We start from the raw sequence: 22,094 nt of genomic DNA on the forward strand, positions 1-22,094 counted from the left end.
CTATTCAGTTATTGTATGTACATATATTTCACAGTTGAGAGTTTCTCTCTAGATAAGCAGTTTAGATCTCGATGCTTAATAAACCACTGCTCTTCGAAGGCTCGGCTGAGTTCAAATTAAATTGGCGCGTCATGTTAATGCGCCCCTCGTTCGTGTCGGTTGGGCGGAATGGTGAGTAAAAAAATAGTTTGGCTTTTTATTATTATTATATGTAATTATCAATTAATGTTCGTGACATATCTCTTGAGATTTCTCTTTGTTACCTAACCTTATGTCTCCTTTTAATATATTTTTGAGAGAAAACAGCTACGTTTATAATATAATAATCAACAAAACAATATGGCGGACGAAAGCATGCCCGACGGTTGGAATCTAAGTGTTCTTTGCCCAGTCCACAAGAAGGGGGATATTGCAAAATGCACCAACTATCGTGGAATCAGCCTTCTTAATATCGCATATAAGGTCCTTTCAAGTGTATTGTGCGAAAGATTGAAGCCCACCGTGAACCGGCTGATTGGACCTTATCAGTGCGGCTTCAGACCTGGTAAATCTACCATCGACCAGATTTTCACAATGCGCCAAATCTTGGAAAAAACCCGTGAAAAGAGAATCGACACACATCACCTCTTCGTCGACTTTAAAGCCGCCTTCGACAGCACGAAAAGGAGCTGCCTATATGCCGCTATGTCTGAATTTAATACGGCTGTGCAAAATTACGTTGAGCAACACCATCAGCTCAGTCAGAATTGGGAAGGACCTCTCCGAGCCGTTCGAAACTAAACGAGGTTTCAGACAGGGTGACCCCCTATCGTGCGATTTCTTTAATTTGATGCTGGAGAAAATTATACTAGCTGCAGAACTTAACCGCACTGGAACAATATACTATAAAAGCGTGCAATTACTGGCATATGCTGATGACATTGATATCATCGGCCTAAACACCCGCGCTGTTAGTTCTGCTTACTCCAAGCTGGAAAAAGAAGCGGTAAAGATGGGTTTGATGGTGAATGAGGACAAAACAAAGTACCTGCTGTCATCGAGCAAAGAGTCAGCGCATATGCGCCTTGGCAACCACGCTACTGTTGGCAGCCATAATTTCGAAATAGTAAAAGACTTCGTTTATTTGGGTACCAGCATCAACATTAGCAACAACATCAGCACTGAAATCCAGCGAAGAATCAATCTTGCCAATAAATGCTACTTTGGACTAGGTAGGCAATTGAAAAGTAAAGTCCTCTCTCGGCGAACGAAAATCATACTCTACAAGTCACTTATCGTACCCGTCCTGCTATATGGGGCAGAAGCATGGACCATGACAACAGCAGATGAAGCGGCTTTGGGAGTGTTCGAGAGAAAAGTTCTTCGAAAGATTTATGGACCTCTACGCGTTGGCGATGGCGAGTACCGAAGAAGATTTAATGATGAGCTGTACGAGCTATACGCAGACATCAACATAGTCCAGCGAATTAAAACGCAGCGGCTGCGCTGGCTAGGCCATGTTATGCGAATGAAAGATGATGCTCCGGCCAAGAAAGTGTTTCTATCGGAACCCGCCTATGGAAGCAGAGGTAGAGGGCGGCCCCCACTCCGTTGGAAGGACCAGGTGGAAAACGATTTAAACTCCCTTGGTGTGACCAATTGGCGCCGGTTGGCGGAGCGAAGGAGCGACTGGCGCGCCTTGTTGGACGGCCATAACCGTTTAGACGGTTAAGCGCCAATTAAGTAAGTAAGTAAGTAATCAACAAAACAAAGTAAGTCACTTGGTACTTGTATTTATTAGCATCACATCTCTTCTTCTATTAATTTGTCCAGCTGGTAATTTATGCCATTGAAATTGAATACCCATTGGGGCAAATATGTAGAATGCACATACCTTTATGTTATGCGTAGTATATATGGCTGTATGTGCCAAAAGGCTAAAGTTCAATTCATTCCCAGCGTTTCTCGGAGTGTTGATTATCTAATTGCAGAAATATGAATAATATTGTAACGAATTTTACTGCAATTCCCTTTTATTTGCAACCTTCTGCTAAGTTCGAATCTCTAAACTGTTGAATAAATAACTCCAAAATTTAATAATGCAAAATGGCCTTTATTCAAGTACTTCACAATAGCTCTACTATTGCCCTCTTTGATTTCCTCGTTGCATCTTCTAGGCGCTTCTGTTCCAGAATCTACTAGTTGATTATCTGATATAATTATAACTACAGATGCACGTGTATAGCTCTCATATGCGCGTGTGTTTGTGAACCACACCTCCACAATTTTAATTGCATATCTCAGACAAGATATCTGCATGGGTTGCTTCTCCCGATCAGACAAATCTCTCGATCTAAACGCTGCTAGCATCTCCAGACGAACCACCCTTCTATTTCGTGGTTTCCCAATGGTTTATATGCGGTAGATGGAATTACTGATCTTCTTCACAACTTTGTACGGGCCTTCCCAACTACACCAATATTTGGATGGAACACCTTCCCGCCGGTGAGGGTTGTATAACAGTACCAAATCTCTCTCCCGGAAACCTTCCGAGTTATTGTTCTTGTCGTACCTGTGTTTCATCTTATTACTCATTACCCTGGGCCGTTCCCTCACACTCTGTTCTTTGGCCAATGAACTACTTCGTAGAGCTTGCGCTTGACGGATTGGCTTCGCATAATCAGTATTGTTCCCACGTTTTACAACAGTAGTGCGCCCCAGCTTGAAACTACCCTCGCATTCTTTCTGGGAAATTCGTTCCTTCGTTTTTGTGCGTCCATTAGGGTTTGTCAATGCCAGTGTTTCTCTCGCAGGTACTTTTGATTTCGCTTTAGTTGACCCATTCGATCCATCAACCTTTACCTTAGACTTTCGTGGTCTTTGTCGAGTATTCTCCACCAGTACCCGATTACTGCTGAAACCTTTCTCCAAACTAATGTTAAGTGGTATATCCTGGTTCTTATAGCGCATAATCTTTCTCCGCATCTTGATCCTGATGTCATGGTCATCTAAGAAGTCCACTCCCAATATGACTTCATCAACAATCTCCGCCACAATGAATTTGTGTAGAACCATGACCTTTCCAATTAATACTTCACATACCACTTCTCCTTGGACTTGATTATACTCGCCAGTGACCGTAGGCAACCTTTCTCCTGGTAACGGTTTTACTCTCCTCTTGACCAAGTCAGATCGGATTAAGGAATGAGATGCGCCCGTATCTACAGTCAGTACACGCTCATTGCCATCCAGCTTTCCTTCGACGGTAAGAATGCTCGATTTTCTTCCAATTTGCGACACAGATATCACAGGACATTCAACAGCTGGGGCAAGTTTTCGTTCCTTACATCTGACACGCTCTTGCTCATCTCCTCCAGCTTTGGCCATCCACATTGTTGGAACTATTAGGACCAAGATCGAAATGACGTGCAAAGTGACCGGGCTTCCCGCATTTGAAACATTTGATAACTCTTCCACTCCGCTTTTGCGATCCTTTCAGCACCTCCAATATTGCGTCTACCCACTCTGGCCTTTCTACTTCCACACGGCGTGCTTTGAAAACTGGCTTACACAGAAGCGTTGCTGTTTCCTGAATCAGAGCTTGTGACACCGTTTCTGCGAATGTTGGCTTTGGGTTTGCGTATGTAGCTCGCTTTGTTTCGACGTCCCTTATGCCATTTATAAAGCTCTGATTTTTACCCTATCCGTGTATTCCACGGGTGCGTCCGCATTTGCCAAATGAGCCAACCTTTCAACATCCGAAGCAAACTCTTGCGAAGTCTCATTAGCTTTTTGATAACGGTTTTGCAACCGTATTGCCTCTCTGGAGCACTCATCAATGTTTCGTAGTTGTTCCGCCCCCCCTCGGGAATAGTCTGTAGGATTTCAGCAGCAGATCCTTTCAGTGCCACGAATAGTGCAGCAACTTTATCTTCAGCACTTCAGTTGTTCACTGCTGCGGTCTTCTTAAACTGAATCTTAAACACCTGGAAAGGAACAGAGCCGTCAAAAGATGGAGTTTTTACCTTCGTATTGCTTGCTGAAACAACTGGGCGATTTTGTTGCAACTCCTGTATATGACCTCGCAATGTTTCAATCTCGGCATCGATTTTGTTCTCAAGTTGCAAAATTTTTGTGTCTTGCGCCTCCATCTTCGAAGAAATACGCCCTTCTTGCTCTTCCAGTTGTGCAGAGATCTGCGCTGATATTTGTGCCGACATTTCGGATATTCGTGCCTCTTGCGCTTCAATTTTCGATGTTATACGATTCTCCTGCGATTCCAGTTGAGATGACATATACGTTTTCTGTTCTTCCAGTTGAGTTTCCATCTTGGATGTAATCTATGTCGACATTTCTGACATACACGTTTCTTGTGCTTCAATCTTAGATGTTATGCGTGTCTCTTGCGATTCCAGTCGGGATGCCATATTTGTGATGATATTTCTGTTATGCGTGTTTCCTGGGTTTCCATTTTTGCCGATATCTGTGATAACAAAGCCAACATCGCATTATTCTCGCCGCTTGCGACTGGACTCGGACTTCCGTTCTTCTCTTCAATTTTTGTTGTTGTTTCGTCCCCATCAGGATAAAAGACATACTCGTCCACATCAATTCCTTGAGACTCCATTACTTCTCGCAGCCGTGCTTGAAGTTCCATCTTATTGCCGGTTGTATTCAATCCACGGCTCTCCACCTCCTTCTTCAGTTGCTGGATCCTCAACTCACTCAACTTTGCCATGTCCAAGTTGTATTCGCAATCTTCGGCATTTATTCAACAATTCCTCTTCTGACACCAATTGTAACGAATTTTACTGCAATTCCCTTTTATTTGCAACCTTCTGCTAAGTTCGAATCACTAAACTGTTGAATAAATAACTCCAATATTTAATAATGCAAAATGGCCTTTATTCAAGTACTTCAAAATAACTCTACTATTGCCCGACAGATAGCGTGCTTAATCGAAACTGACTGCAGCGCCTCTATTGTTCATGCCTTTTATACTCTTTGATTTCCTCGTTGCATCTTCTAGGCGCTTCTGTTCCAGAATCTACTAGTTGGTTATTTGCTATAATTATAACTACAGATGTACGTGTATAGCTTTCATATGCGCGTGTGTTTGTGAGCGACACTTCCACAATTATAATTGCATATCTCATAGCTTTTTCTTTTCTGGCAAAAGTGTTACGCTTTTTGTACGCCGCGCAAGGGTTGTAAATATATTTTGTTCTGTTCTAAAAAGCAGGCAACGCCTTTACGGGGTATTTCGTTCTTTTGTGAAAATTGTTGCCTGCTCACAACGCAAAAGCCCTACACTTTTACCCTTCATAAAATGGCGGTGTGGCAGTGAAACTCTGCTAACTGGCTCATCGTTATAATTTATTTTCGTAACTTCACATATTTTTAGGCGAATAAAATTGAAATGAAGGAAATAATTGCTAATGAATTTTTATTATCATTGACAGCGCGTTTGTGAAAATCAGCTAATATACGGGGTAGCGCTATAGCACTATAAATGTTCAAAATTGTTTCTGGGGTAGGAGAACTCTATTAAGGCTTTACCATTTATTTAGGCAACAATTTATGTCAGAAAAGAAAACGCTATCAGATAAGATATCTGCATGTGTTGCTTCTCTGCTGTGTGTACGTACATATGTGTAGTCATAATGATTGAATAATTGATGTGACTTGAATCACTGCTTAGCATCGGCTTAGAGATGATAGAATCCCTTAGTACTGCTAATATTCGTTACAATATGTATATCGACGCGTTTGCGCCATAATTTATAGGAAGCGCAATTTCTTCGAAATTTACTTCTTATTGCAAATGTGTTCACATTACACGGGTCGACACAATTGAAATATTACCATAGTAGGTGTATTAACTGCAGTAATCCATTGCGTTATTTATTATGAGTTCATCAAGGAGATTATTGCCCCTATTACCGTTTACAACTCAACTCCGTTTCAGTTGAAATTTTGCAGTTTGGTATTACAGATTACAAGTCAACCTGTCAAAAAAATGTCGGTTGAAGTTGTCTAGCCTTATAACTTTTTGTGGCAACTTTGTGTTGGTGTAGTTGTCAAGGACATCAAAATCTGAGAACTGATTACTAGCAGTTGTCTCATACAATTTTGCATTTGTTTGAAAAAAAAAAAAAACGTTGCCTTTTTACAAGACGGTTCACCACCTAATTTTTAATAAAAATTTGCAAAATTGGTATCAAAAGACACGTTTCGACCTCCGTTTTTAGAATCCGAAAGCAAAAATTAAAAATTTCATTTCTGTCATATCATTTCGGTTAAATTTTTCGTGTGGTTGTTGTATTTTGCCAGATTTTTGGTACACACCAATGCAGAAAGCTGTTGGACCTACCCAGGGTTATTTTTACAGTTCGCGGCCGAAGGCCCCCAGCGCAGAAAGGTGTTCGTTGCAAAAAACTATGTATCGGGCCTCATATTTCGGACCCTCCCGAGGCCATTTTATTGGTTTTTGTAAATATATTCCAATAAAAATAAAATTTTTATTTTCCGCTTTCGACGGATGTCGAAACGTGTCTTTTGATATCGCCTTTGATACTTTTTGAAAAAAATTAGATGAGGCACCTTCTTGTAAATCGTTGCCGAAAAAAAAAAGAAAGCGAGTAATTAAAACTTTTTTAAATTAATTTAAATAAACTTTTTAATCAGTAATTTTAGCCACAAATCCGACAGCAAGCATAAAGCTCGGCTTGTCCAGATTTTCGTCCATCAAAATAATTGCGAAAATGTGTTTCGTCGGTCTCAGACCAATGCGCGAGTATAGGAAGGTTAAAAGTGTTTGTACTCTTTTCACTTTTCGTATATCTCGCAGCAAACTTGAGATGCGTTTTGGAATCGATTATGCTTCTAAATGTAGGTTGGAATATTTTAATTGAATATTTCTATTATAGTATTAGTAGTATTTAACTTTCTATTATACGATATATGCTTGCATATAACTATTTTTAATTATTTCTTCCCATAATTTACTTGCAGTTGGCGCGCATTAATGTTAGTTTGCTATGTCTTCACGATTTTGCACGCGGCTGTCTCTATGGCGTTGGAGGCGACATCAATGGAAATATCGACGGATACGGTGACGAGAAAGGGTAAGTGTATTTGCATTCATTTAAATCTAAACCATGGTACCGATACTTAACTTACAACCGTTCAACTTTTGATACCGAAACTGCGACTTTAATTTAAATCTAAGAATTAACCGACCCTGTTTTGGGAAAACTATGATTAATAAAGTGCAGTATTTGGCAACTATAGTTATGAGATATACATTCTTACTTAATTGGCGCTTAACCGTTTAAACGGTTATGGCCGTCCAACAAGGTGCGTCAGTCGCTTCTTCGCTGGGTTAACTGGCGCCCATTGGTCACACCAAGGGAATTTAAATGGTATTCCACCTGGTCCTTCTAGCGGACTTGATGATGAATTTTGTTTGCCGAGAGAGGGTTTTAATTTTCAATTGCCTACCTAGTCCATATATGTACATATGTATATGCATTCACAAGTGCTGAATTTGAGAACGAAGTACTTACCTAGCTATGCCGTCGTCAGTTACGATGTAGAAGTAAAATAAAAATACATATGTATGTACCCTTTCGCCATTTTTTTTCGTGGGCTCGAAAATTATTTTTTTGGGTATGCGTAGTGGAACTTTTATTCCTGAGCCCAAATCCTATCGAAAAATCGATGGCGCGATATCGGTTAACAAATTGACCCAGTCTAATGTACATACATAGATCGTAATATAAGCATTTTTGAAAATTTTATCAGTGGCACCCTAGAACTATTTCTAGATAATTTCAGGACCATCTAAGAATCATTTCACTGGTAACTTCTCCCATCTTTTGTATAAGTATTTAAGGGTATAAAAGTTTCCCATAACTGTTCTTCATACGTAAAAAAGTGGTCCATTTGTTATGGCTATGTCCTGGGCCAGGATCAGTCACGTCTGCTTGAAGTACTCCTTCATGTACTCCATGGGACACCTACGTTCGAGGGCTTTTCAAAAAATCCTAAAACATTACTTAATGGACAGCAACACTAGAGCTGGACCATGTACTTCATTTTAGATCCAATATAAAAAAAGATACATATGGTCCAAACATTTTTTCCAGGTTGCTGAAATAATGGTACCAAACCTTCTATTCTATAATATATGTACATATCGCTCATTTACTTCAATAGTGGAATAACTAAAAAAAACACAATTTTCCAGGAGAGCCATTCAAAGATTTTAACTGCCATATGTTGCGCATATAAAGGCACATTTTCATTTTTATAGCACGTGATAAAACTTTAACTGATCGGAAAGATTTTTTATACAACATAGATCATGACATTGGTTACGTTTATATGTTATTAACTCAAACGTCGTGTTTTTTCAGTTATGACACTATTCAAGTAAATGAGCTATATGTACCTTTTAAATTGGGCGCTTTTTCTCTAGAACTTCAACAAGAGAGTTGTTTAATTTGTTTTTGCTTTCCAATTAAAATTTTTTTCTAACCGAGCAGAAAAAATTGTGAAGCTTTAGAAACAAAAACGCCCATTATAATGTATTTGTATAGGTATATATATGGGAACTTCCACAGAAAAGTCCACCTTAAACGAAAAACTCAGCTATGATTTAAAAAAAAAAATTGCTTTAATTATTAAAGAAAAATATTTAAGTGTTATTTATTTAATATTTTAAAATTTTCCTTAATTGCGATGGTGAGTTATTGGTTCACAAATTTTATGTTCACGTGGTGATCACTTTTTAAACGGTTTTTATTTAGCACGGCCGTTGTGAACGAATTTTGTAATTGAATTTTGAGTAACTTCACGATAAGCCACAAGCTCGAAACTTGGAATATAGTTCAGAAACCGATGACAATGCGATAATAAGAAAAAAACTCCGATAGGTGGCGCATGGATCGAAATATTTCAAAAAATCGTATTTGTGATCCGATTTGGTTCATATTTGGAACACATAATACATACATGAATAGAAAGCGAGCTATGAAAAAATGCCGCTAGGTGGCGCAAGGATCGAGATATTCAAAAAAAATCTTATTTGTGGTCCGATTGGGCTCATATTTGGAACACATTATACATACAAGAATAGAAAGAGACCTATGAAAAAAGTCGCCGCTAGGTGGCGCAAGGATCGAGATTAGGGTGGTTACAAGGCATGTGGTGAATTTTAATTTTTGTTCTATCTTTCGGGGCACCCTCCTAAAATATGCTAACAGATCAGAAAATTATTATTGCAAAGTTTCAGGCCAATCGAAAAATCGCCGGTTTTCCTAACTTTGACCTCAATGAGGCACGTGTTAACATTATCGGATTGCCCTGAAACTTTGTATGTATCATTTTCTAATCTATTGGCATATTTTATGGGGGTGCCCCAGCGGAAAATCTAAAATTGATTTCTTGTGTCCACCCTAATCGAGATATTTAAAAAAAATCGTATTTGTGGCCCGATTTGGCTCATATTAGGAACACATAATACATACATGTCTAGAAAGCGGCCTGTGAAAAAATCGCAGCTACGTGGCGCAAGGATCGAGTTATTAAAAAAATCGTATTTGTGGTCCTATTTGTTCCATATTTGGAACTCATAATACATACATGAATAGAAAGTGGACTATGATGTCCGATTTGGCTCATGTTTGGAGCAAATATTGCATACAGTCCGGTAGAAGTGACATCAAAATATTTTGTAGTTCGAGGAGCGACAAGCATACATGGCGCAGAGTCGAGTAAAGTCTTTGGAAGGATTATGTATTTAGGACTTATATTGTAACAAATTGTCAGGAAAGAGTCCTTGTAATAATGAGTCACTAAATGAACTAAATAGAATGAGAAATAGTAGGCAATTAAATAAAGAATAAAAACTTGAAAATAAATAATTAAAAAAAAATTTTTAAGCTAAACGGTTTTATTGAAAACAATACTTACATGATAAATCTAGGGCGTTGATCAGACAACTAAATAAAAGCGTTGGACGCGTCAAATTTGTATTGATAGTCATATATAAGACCAACTGAACCTTAATAAGGTTATGCTACGCCTCTCATTTCTAGAAATTTCACGCGTCCAACGCTTTTATTTAATTGTCTGATCAATGCCCTAGATTGATGTGGAGTGTGATGACTAGTACCTAGGACCTACCTAATTATTTTCTAGCTTTTAGTATTATTATTACTTCATGTAAGTATTGTTTTCAATAAAACCGTTTAACTTTAACATTTTATTAAATTATTTTATTTGTTAATATTTAGTCATACAAATGTCACGTCACGTCAGTTTGGAAATACCCATATGTAGATTATATCCAAGCACATTTTTATTTACATTAATGTCGCGTGTGAACTTCAAATTACTAATTCAAATGAAATTCAATAGTTCGGCACTATTGTTGCAGGGTTGCCGTTTGGATAAAATTGTATCCATTTTAATAAATTTTTAAAAATTGGATATAAAGATACAAAAAAATTTAAATGAATACATTTTTAGGATGGAGGGATCAATAAAAGTTTGGAAAATGTCAGGAAATCTAAAAATTTTCAGTTTAGGTATATTTCTACAAAATTTATAAATTTGTAGTCTTAAATTTAAAATTAATATCTATGCAAGTTGAGAGCACTCAAAAACTTCTCGAAATGTTCGGGGCTCGAATTACGCATTCCGTAATCGAAACGGCAATCGTATGAAAAAAATTACGAGTCTAATCGTTGGCATGTCTATCTTGGTATTATGGTGTGCATTCAGTATCGTAACTTTAAGGGCATTCGAATGTCTTTTTGCGATCGAATAAAAAATTGTGACGTTTACGATTTTTTAGCTACGTTGACTAAACTCATAATACCAAATTACAATAGCAGCTATGGGTTCACATATCATGTAATACCAAAACGGCAGTTTTAAGAGGTGAGTCTTCAATTCAAGGAATACGTAATCCGGAGTCAGATTTTCTTTGTCGAGGGTATTAAGTGTTTTTTCATCGACAACATATGAACAAAATGCTTAAAAGTCTTTCCAGAAAATAGTTATTATACTAAAACTGAATTGGCTATAAGCTGTAAAAGATTATATAAGTTCTAACTAAAAATGTTAAAATTTTCGAAAAAGTTCTAAAAATGTTTAGTTATTTTTGTGTCAGTTTCGAAATTAAGTTGTGGCTCTCTATATTTGCTTTTCAAAGCGCGGCATAGACGTCACAAGCTCAAGAAACCTTTTCATTTTCCTCTTTTTCATTTGTAAATATGTATTTTCCTATTTTATTATTACTTTTCTTCATAAAAGTGCTTCCATGATGAGTGCTGCAACCATAAATTTTAGCTTGGAAGTATTTCTTGAACATTTCTTGGACCCTTCATTAAATGCTCAAGAAATCTTAGCGCGTATCAGTTGATGTATGCAGATGATATTTTGATTAAAATTTGTAAAGAAAATGAATAATAATAAGGGAAAACACATACATATTTTCAAATGAAAAATTTCCGATTTTTTTTCTATATATGTAGTTATTCTAATTAAAGAAATACACTTGCTCTTCTATATAATTATTTTAAGTATGCTGGAATCATTATTTTTGGTTCTTATTGCTTTTGTTTAAAATAAGTATTGTTTGTCGTAAAACTGGTAAAACGTTAGTATACAAAAATCATGTCCACGTGTTAAAAGAATGAGATTTATTTAAAGCTGAGCTTATGTAAATATTTATGGAATTCAGGTGTGTGTTCCGTTTAGCCAAAATAGTAGGGCGATGTTTCGCTCCAAACATTACCCTTCAAAAAACGCGAGTACTCCATAAATAATCTAAGGAATACTCCTTTGGGAGTATGGGAGTATTCCAAAACTAATCTGTATTCATACAAAAAATGTGCTCCAACTAACATTGCGATGTCCTAGGAGAGGAGTAGGTGATCCCACTCTCGCTTTGTTTGTGAGTATTCCATAGAGTACATACGTGAAAAGACTTTCCAAAGTACTTTCACTGTAATACTCCATGGAGCACCCACAGAGGATCATATGCCAAAGTACTAAAGAGGAATTGTGTCGGAAAGAATTATCGGAGTGAATTTAATTTAAAATGAAAGTAAATGAAGAGGGGCAATACAACTTTTATATTTTTTACTACGAATATTCTTATGTTATTTAGCATTTGCGTGAATAAAGAAACTAATACTTCTCTATACTATAGTATGTATACATAAAGCTGGAGTCATTGGTGCCGTATGTCGTATCGCTGTATCCGTATCCCTAACATAATCAGCTGTTTATCGTTACGACGGTAAACCAAAACCCAATTGGTTGGCTACGATACGGTGACGACCTTAGCGGCACCAATAATCGATTGCATTGATTCTCATAAGGTTGGTCGAATCAGCTGTTATAAGGTTACCGATACGGTTACCGATAAAGCACCAATGTCTCCAGCTTAAAACCAGTGCGCGATTGCATTTTATCAGAGTTGCCATAGTAAAATTTTATTATCAGTTATTTGTATGCAATATTTTACTTTTGGCAACTCTGTTCGATCGTCATCGTGTCATGATCACGGTCGTTAAAAAACGAGCAATGATCGGCTGATGGTGGTCCGCAAACGCATTGCAAAGGAGTATTGTTAAAGCTGGAGACATTGGTGCTTTATCGGTAACCGTATCGGTAACCTTTTAACAGCTGATTCGACCAACCTTATGAGAATCAATGCAATCGATTATTGGTGCCGCTAAGGTCGTAACCGTATCGTAGCCAACCAATTGGGTTTTGGTTTACCGTCGTAACGATAAACAGCTGATTACGTTAGGGATACGGATACAGCGATACGACATACGGCACCAATGACTCCAGCTTAAGGCTCCATTACTGATACTTAGCATAGACTTCACTTGGCTTGCGAACTGTCACTTACAGTTCTGTTAAATGAACATTGCATGTTACTGATTACTCAAAACTTAACTTGACTTATACTAGGTTCAAACACACACCAAATTGGCAATTTATACTCTTTGGGCAATTTATTACGCAATTTGTCATATAATAAATTGTAATAATAAATTGCCAATTAAAAAAAAATTGCGTAATAAATTGTTTCAACCTGCAAATGCAACATTGTAAAGTGTGTTTATTGCGTATATTTAAACGTCACTTACGCATGGCTGAACTATATGGTTGGCTCATTTCATCAGCTGATTTTATGTCTTTCATTTCACTGGAGTAGGGACTGTCAAAAGAAGATGGCAAAATCAAAATGAAAACAAAACACTGAACACATTTTCTTACAACACACAAAAATTTCAAAGTTTTATGTTTTCATTCCATTCTATTCACCTAATACCAACACGCACATTTTGACAGTCTCAACAAAAATATGTTGTTACTGTAGAGATGAGCCAACCAGCTATCAAATTACTATTGTGTAAGCTAAACAGAGTTGTATGAACACCACTCAATTTAATTCGAAATAGCCTCAATTTATTTTTCTGTTTGAACATAGTATTAGAAGTCTGTTGTATTTTGATTTTCTATGTAAGTTCTAAGTGACGTTTACATTTTGAGATGCCATTTGTTTGTTTCCATTTCATTTTGACATTTTCTCATACAAATTGACATTTATTTAAAAATAAATTTCAACGCTGATTATGATGCCAGATTTTATGCGCCAAGAGGAGTATAATCGTGGCTAAGTTGCCAAGTTTACGCCAAGTCAAGTCAAGTCTATGCTAAGTATCAGTAATGGGGGCTTTAGAGTACTCCAACATGAAGAAAATGGAACACGTAATCCAACAATTTTTGCAGGGTATTCATTTTCATACACATTATTCAATTGAATTGAATTGAATTATATAAAATCCAGACGAAATGGCCCAAAAACTATAAATCTGGAAGAAATGGATACATTCCTTCAGGAATGATACACATTTGGATACTAAATGAATTCAGCAAGTGGCAACGCTGCATTGTTGTTCGTACTGGCCTATTAGGGCGTTTAATCCGGGCATTGTAAAATCCCGAAATTATGCTTGTTGGTAGTTTAAAACGCGTTACAAACGGTTTTAGCTGTTGTCCAATGAAATTTCAATTATAAAAAATGAGCTCAAAATTAAATAAAAATTTATTTATTTGTAAGAACGGCATCTGCAAGGCAGATGAGTTTTCACTGAGAAGCTTTTCATGGCAGAAATACACTCGGAGTGCTTGCCAAACTGCCGAGGGGCGACCCCGCTTAGAAAAATTGTCTTCTAATTGAAAAAACGTGTTTCTAGAATTTAGATGCTGCTTTGTCAGGTGCGTGAATCCAGGATTTTCGGTGTGGTTGGCGGAGCACGCTCCCATCACACCACGACGGTTGCATGAGCTCAAAATTCGAATACTTAAAAATTAAATTCAAAAACTAATTGACATTATCAGTGGTTTGCAACAGATGGCGCAGTTGGTATTTGGTAAAGAATAATAGAGTACTTAAATAGCGATTTATAAGTCAAATAAACCAACGGTGTGTAGGTAAATGGTGAGCGCAGTGTGCTCAAAGCGTACTGATGATGAAGGCTTAGCAATCTTCGATACGGATCTCTCTACGCAGCTATGGCAGGTGTCTGAAACATTTTCTATCTTCTATTCCAAATTAAAGAATTATTTTTCAATTAAAGAAAAATTAAAAAACAATAATTATCATAAAAATTATTGTTATAGGCCTTGAGCTCGAATTCGATCCTGGAATCCTTTAATAATAGGCCGATAAAACAAAAACAATTAATAATTTTTTATGAAACATCATTCAAAAAAATATACAACCCTCTGCAACCGGGACTAAGACTGGAATAAATGATTAAGAAGAATAAAAGAAACTTGTGGGAAGAAAAATGAGGGAAAGATAGAGAGAGACTCAGAAAAAGATAGAGTTAGACGAAGATAGAGGGATAGGGATAGATGGAGCGGGGTAGGAAAAGGAGGGAAGATAGAGAGAAATAAGGGATGGAAAAGACGGAGAAGGAGAAAGAGACGCAGAGAGAGGAGTGAATACAAGGATAAAGAAAAGAGGGAGACAGGGAGGGGGGGGGGGGGGGGGAGTAGGAGCTAAAAACTTCGTAAAAGTAATGCAGGTACACCAATGTTAGGGCAATACAAAGTCTGCCGGATCTGCTAGTTACTTCATGTGAATCTAACAAAATGATGTACACAAATGTTACAGCCATAAAAAACCTAAAAAGAAACGCACTTCAACTAAAACCTGAATACCTTACCACGTACTTTGTTTTTGCATTTGCTCATATTTGCTATGGCTCTTTATTTCCAGCGGAACTGCGTATATACATGTTCGATCACTTGCATGCACAAAAATTGTGTATATACTCAGAAACTTTTAATGTAAAATGTTTGCCTTGAGTTGTTGCGTGATTTCAATCATATCAACCAACATTACGCTAAAGTGTTGTGACTATATTTCCGCTCTCATTTTTTACTACAGCGTACGAATATCACACACTACACCTTCGCTTATACATTTTCTAGTACTCCATACAGTATTACACACTACGCCTGCATTTACGTTCTACATAAATCCCCCATTTAGCGCACCTCCACAAATACTACGCTTACACTTACATATATCTTACACTTACATTCAGGATTCCCCATACCATGAGCAAATATGTTTACACATCAAAACTTGTGTTTAACCACAAAATCAATTATGGAAAAGTTGTTTCGTATAAAGTCGGATTAATTAGAAATACATACATGGATCTGGCTGAAAAGTTTTAACTGTCCAATGCTCACGTATATTTGTTTGTTTACTGGTAAACAAATGAGTTACATACGAATCTGTATCTAATATCTTTACAGTTTTCCTCCTTAACTAAAGACAACCCATAAATCGGTGGCGTAGTGAGGTTCCTGGCACTCGGGAAAAATATTTTTAATACAAGGTAGATAAGAAAACATCTGCATAAGCCCTATGACGAGATCTGGTGTAGTATGATCCAGAGCAACACTAAACTCAGGCTCCCGCCTTTGTAGACATCGCCGAAGAAGAGTGCACACTTAAGAAGGATATGCGCGTTACTCTGCCCCAACTTCGACCTCTATGTATGTCCCCAGCCTGGTGTATAGCACAAATCATGTATTAGTCTGTAATGTGGAACAAAAATCTGAAATAGCAACTTTTTTTTTGCTAAAACCATATTGAAACTGATCGATTCCTTGGACCTCCGTTGGGGATTATGTGTTGGCGTATTTTTTTTTCTTTGGGGATATTGTGTTTGGGTATTTTTTTTTGGGGATTTCGTGGCACTCCCATTTAATAATAATATGATTATAATACATTAGTAATAATATATATTAGTAATACTGAGATATCAAGTTTGGAAAAACATCTTCTCCATACGAGATTATAAAAGTGAGTGATTCTAACGGAGTTTTAGGTTAAATTTCTTTTCTACTGCGAAGTAATGTTTTGCAGACACATATTTCGATACAAATTCCTGATCCATCGAAATTGTATAACAAGTCGTTAAGTCTTTACGTATTTTTTGTTGGAGGCTATCGAGAACACTTTTCATGACGCGAGAAATTTCACATTCTGCGGAAAGACCAATATCTCTAGCCTATTTTGAGGCACCTCCTTTCACGTTTTACTATATCAATATCCCATTTTTCACAAAGAGACTTCGCTTTTTCTATTGCTTCTTCACAGAGATTGTCTCGAATTTCGGATTCACGTTTGTCAGTTTTTTTTAAAGCATTTTTTTAATAATTCCTATCGTAACGTTGAACATGAGAAAAAAAATATATACTTTCAATTATTCCACAACCTGTCGCAAGTGTTCTGCATATATGCATGAATTTTTTAGTATAGAAAATTTTTTCCAGAAATCAGTTATAATAAAAATACAAACTATCCAGGAAGTTCTGCTTTGCGGACAATTTGGCGCCCCCCCTGTGAATAGCGCCCGGGGCAAGAAGCCCCCCTTTTCCCTCACTACGCCACTGCCATAAATAGTTAACTGTTTGGCAGGGACCCATTTAAATGTTTTTTTTTTTTAGTCGAAAAAGCCCTCAAAAATTTGTCCTGCTAAAAGTTTATATGATCCTGGGATCCTTTCTATTTCTCGGACTTTATTCAAAAAGTCCACAAATAAAAGTAAAATCCGGACTTTAGTTTTTAAGAACGAATAAAAGTTCGGCCCTATAACTATGGAACGGCTCTTCCAAATCAAACAAAATTTTTACCAATCGATTCTCCTAAATAGCTTGATTTGAAACGTGTAAGGAAACTTCAAAATTTTGTTACTTATACTAAAAATTTTTCATCGAAAAACCTTAACCAATGCTCATAGCCATAGTAAGCTTGCAACTGATTTTCGATTTATTGCCTGGAAATTTGATAAACCGCTTTCTGTTGAAACAAGAAGAATTCTGTATGCAAAAAAATCTTTTAATTTGAATGAGCCGTTTCATAGTCGAACTTTTATTCGTCCTTAAAAATAAAAGTCCATGATTTCGAACTTCAAGAGATCCCTTGAAGATCTGAGTAAACCGAGGGCGAAATACTTTTGCCCAGATCTAGCAAAAGGTCCATGAATATACCTAATCATCCTTAATGCAGCTGCAACAGGAAAGATTTTCCAGTGTATTGAGACGCAGTGCATAGACTCTCGATATTAAAATCCCCGGAACCCAGTCAATCTTAATCTCAAAATGAATCGAGGCAATTGTCAGCCAGGCGTACCGCAGTCGAGTTCAAAACTCGAATGGCTTATTGGCTATCAAAATAGACCCTAAATTCTTTATCCACAGTATTGCTGGATTGCATCCTATCCACTGCATCTTTAATAATAGCAACTTTCGCTGGGAAGACACTGTAGTATTCGGATATCTTAAACTTGCGGCTTACATCGAACCTCCAACCAAAGCGTTCCTAACCCAACCGTTAAAATTGAGTTTCTAAGACCTGTTCAGTATAATTTCTAGACATTTAACCCAATCAGAAAGCATCTTGGTACAACTCCAATCGTGGGAGACATGGAAACTGCGATCTTATATCCCCTCACAAAAAGAGCTAGTTTCTATTTGTGAGGGTTAGCAACGAATTCAACTGAGTCGACACATCTTTTTACCATAGAATTCTGCAAAACATCCATTGGGTGTTCAGTTATGTAGCCCTCATCAGGATTGATTGGTCATCTGCGGAGATAACCACGCGATAGCCACTGGCTTCGAGGTGCACCAGAAGTTCATTTATTTCCTTCCTCACGGCATAGCTCTACACACATTTATCTCGATCGTGGCCCCAATCCACTACACTGCGGCATTTCTGTTGCACAGAAGTTTGTTGTTAGTTCAAATATAGCCCTGCCCGGTTTTTAAACCAACCAGGGCTCTTTCGGTAACTTCAGTTAGGACATTGTTAAACGCTTTTCTATCTCTGGAAAAGTACCCAGAGTAAGTTCTTTGTGTTCAGCCGCATGAAAGTTCTAAAAACCGATTGAGTTGCGTATGAATAATGGAGTGCTTCTGCGTGATTTGTTTTAAAAGCTAAAGGCAAGTACAGAGTAATGCACTGCACAAATAAATAAACAAAATAATTACGTATACAGATAAGTAAATCTACAGTTATATCATTCGACTTAATAAAAATGTTGTCAAGTTTATTATCAAATTTATGGGTTATTCTACAGCGTCATAGGGTTAAACAAAATAATTACGTATACAGATAAGTAAATCTACAGTTATATCATTCGACTTAATAAGAATGTTGTCAAGTTTATTATCAAATTTATGGGTTATTCTACAGCGTCATAGGAGTAATTCGTTATCTCAATGATGGATGATCAATAAATCATTAGCTCTTTAAGAACTTGGTGCAATAATATAATTCTTTTTTTCAGATGTTTTACGGCGCAGTATAAAAGTGGGATATGGTGGCAACGCCATAATTTTATGTAAAACATCGAGACCCTCGAATACATACTTCTACGATGAGGCCAATAGTAGATACTTGGAGCCGTTAAGCGTTAATCATGATGTGAGTAGTTACTAAGTATATGATGATCTTGCTTCAATTGTAGGATCAGGTAGTTTACTTACAAATACAGTAAGCGTTAATGGCGAAACCATGAATTTTAATCACAGCTTTTGCAAGTTTAGAAAAGTTTGAATTGTGTTTCCAGAAATCCCAATATTGACATTTTCATAACAAATTTAGATTTGTAGCTTTGATTTCCTTCAATATTATAATCGTAATAATTTCTACCATTATAGATACAAAATCTAGCTATATTTAGGTTAGGTTGACCAGCCCGGTTCGTGGGGACCTCACATAGAGAGCCATCGATGCGCAGGTAGGGAATCGGGAAGTCTGCATGTCCAATATTTGATGACGCTATACTGCTACATTGGATTAAAAAATTATAATTAAGTGAACGCAATATAAACATATTGTGACGAATATTAGTATCACTAAGCCGATAATAAGCAGTATGTACGTAAACAATATCAATCATCATGTACACACAAGGCAGCAGAGAGATACTCACCATCAGCCGAAGTAGTACTCACATATACACACGCATATGGTTATGCGAGAGACTATAAACTACAAATATACATGTACATATATGGTTGATAACCAGGCGTGAAGTTTGCGAAGTTACTAGACCTTAGGAGAAATGGGTGAACGAGGCAAGAGAGAGTATAAAAGCAACGAAAGCTGTGTAGTCAGGAATCAGTTTGATTTAAGCACGCAATTAGTTGTGAAGTTAAGTGTTATTGTGAATTACTTTCAAAGTAGTATAATAAATACCATTTTTGCATTATTGGATATTGGAGTTATTTATTCAACAGTTTAGCGATTCGAACGTTAGCAGAAGGTTTTGGAATAAGCGGAATTTCCCTAAATTCGTTACAATATCTTAAAGCAAAAAGCCAATACTGACAAGCGGCAAATTTCGCCTAGCAGATCCTTGTCGCACATGGTAGAACCATACTTTTTTGGTAACAAAATCTGAGGAAGAATAGAAGTTACCGCAAAAAATTAAATATTGAGAAATAAATCATTCATGGATAGTAAAGTAAAATTTTTGGACTTTTAGGCCTCTATAGATTACGTAATGAACTTTTCAAAAAAAAAAAAGCTTTTAACCAATTATTTTTCCTTCATTCCTTTGGTAGGTGTTTTATTTTCAATGAAATTACATGTCGTGTAGTTTTTATGTAACTTAAAACAATAGGAAATAATCAAGTCCATCTTAAACAAGTTTCTCACTCATATGTTTATTTACATGATGCCGACTATTTGTGCAAATGTAATAATATACAAACATTTATTTTCAGCCTCTGAGCCCATATGCGATGCTAATTTTGAATGGAATTCACCAAAGTTCTACATATGAGTGCTGGCAAAATGAAACGAAACCAATTTTGATCAGCACAACATTTTTGTCTATTGGTAAGTTTTTTTTATTATTATTTTGTACAAATTTAGAGCACAGGGGACCACCCCTGTAAATTAGAAAATAAAACTAATTTCATATACTTTCAAGGCGTAACTAAAAATTTTGTTATATGTCCGATGCACTAAATTTTAGACTTTTTGGGAAAATAATTCAAGTCAATAATTTTTGTTGTTATATTGGCCTACTGATTTGTAAGATCGCAGGTTTGAATCGAGCTCAAGGCCTAACAATAAATCTTTAATCACCACAGCGTTTTTTGCTTGTCTTCATTATTCCTACTTCTATTCTGGTTCTTGCCAATTGATATTCACAGCACTGCGACATCTGTTGCAGAATGGATGTGAAAATTGGACTTGTTTGATGGCAATGATCCATAGTGTCATATTTTATTGACACTTTTTCCCCGTGCGTAAGCCTTGAGCTCGATTCAAACCCGCGATCTTACAATTCAAATCAATATCAAAAAAATATCACACTGAGAGCCTTAACATAGCGTAGATTTGATATTCGTGTATTATTTCTCTGTTAGAGAAGCCGACCGATATCCCTACCGCGGTTGCCACTTTGGCCCGCTGGTCCGTTTTTTCTATTTTGGTCCCTTTTAGGCAGTAGCCCCAATTTTGATTCTTTTCATTCTTTTTATTGAGGTAAAAATTCACAACACTGCCCACAACATTTGCCACACTTTCATCAACCCACATATAATTTTTAATTTAATTCCATGGAATTCGTACCACAAAAATTGCTCAGTCAATAAAATGGATCGGAATAATGGCATTTCACCTAGGAGATGATTCAGGCGGGGCATTGAAAAGAAAAATGTTGGATCTTAGAGCAAACATATTACACGTACTTATCAGAAAAAAGTTTTTCAAAACTCACACTTGCTGAATCTAGGCTCTGGTACGAAGTTTAAAGGAGACATAGACTTATCTTAGAAATGTGGAAATGTAATACCTTAAAGTATAAAGTATTGTTTGTGCAGTTTAAATTAATGAAAGGTCTCCTCTTCGCTTTGTTTAGTAAAATTTTGTGTTTGAAACCAGGAAACATTCTAAAATTTTATATTTTACAACGAATACAACACTCTTGTGATTTGCCGAATTGCTCGTATCACAATAAAATAAAACAAAAATGTGGTCCTTTTTTTGGAGATTTTTTTTTTCAGGTTTGTATTTGTTGTATTTTATTAAATTTTTCCTAACACAACAATTTGAGCAAATTATTTTATAGTGCTAGTCAGAACAGTGACAGAAAAAAGGCGAAAATTCAAAAATATTTCAATAACTTGGATAAACAATAGGTAATTTGTAAACTAAGACATAATGGTTACAATAAGTTTTATAGAGCTTAGCCTAGGGACGCAGAACAGAAATAAGAATAAAGGGGCTTTGCAAAGGTAGGTAGTACAGTAATAATATTATGATCTATCCTTGGAGAAAATAGGAGGTGGCAAGAAAAACGGATAGAAGATCAGTAAAGAGAGTCAGTTGAAGAAGGAGAGGTGAGTCAATTATAGAACAAGATTAATTCTTTTTTGAAATGCAGTGCATTACTTATTTGTCTTATTCTGGCTGGAATCCAACGGATCGAAGTAACGAGGAATTGTCGTTCAGAAATTAGCATACGGTGTTT

General features: G+C 36.7%; 1 protein-coding gene across 15 annotated transcripts in view; it reads left to right on the forward strand.

The window, feature by feature from the left end:
* Nucleotides 1-22,094, forward strand: part of LOC137250391 (cytokine receptor-like) — a 243,328-nt gene that overhangs the window by 105,397 nt on the left and 115,837 nt on the right. For 12 of the 15 annotated variants that reach the window (XM_067783093.1, XM_067783085.1, XM_067783086.1 and 9 more), the window contains 3 exons: nucleotides 6,994-7,106; nucleotides 18,894-19,030; nucleotides 20,338-20,452. In XM_067783093.1, coding sequence (XP_067639194.1) covers nucleotides 6,994-7,106; nucleotides 18,894-19,030; nucleotides 20,338-20,452 — 365 coding nt within the window. Of the gene's footprint in view, nucleotides 1-6,993; nucleotides 7,107-18,893; nucleotides 19,031-19,855; nucleotides 19,875-19,937; nucleotides 19,999-20,337; nucleotides 20,453-22,094 lie in introns of those variants that run through there. The other 3 variants (XM_067783100.1, XM_067783098.1, XM_067783097.1) reach the window with 3 other exon arrangements.

Source organism: Eurosta solidaginis, chromosome 4, assembly GCF_040869045.1.
Source record: "Eurosta solidaginis isolate ZX-2024a chromosome 4, ASM4086904v1, whole genome shotgun sequence".
NCBI lineage: Eukaryota > Metazoa > Arthropoda > Insecta > Diptera > Tephritidae > Eurosta > Eurosta solidaginis.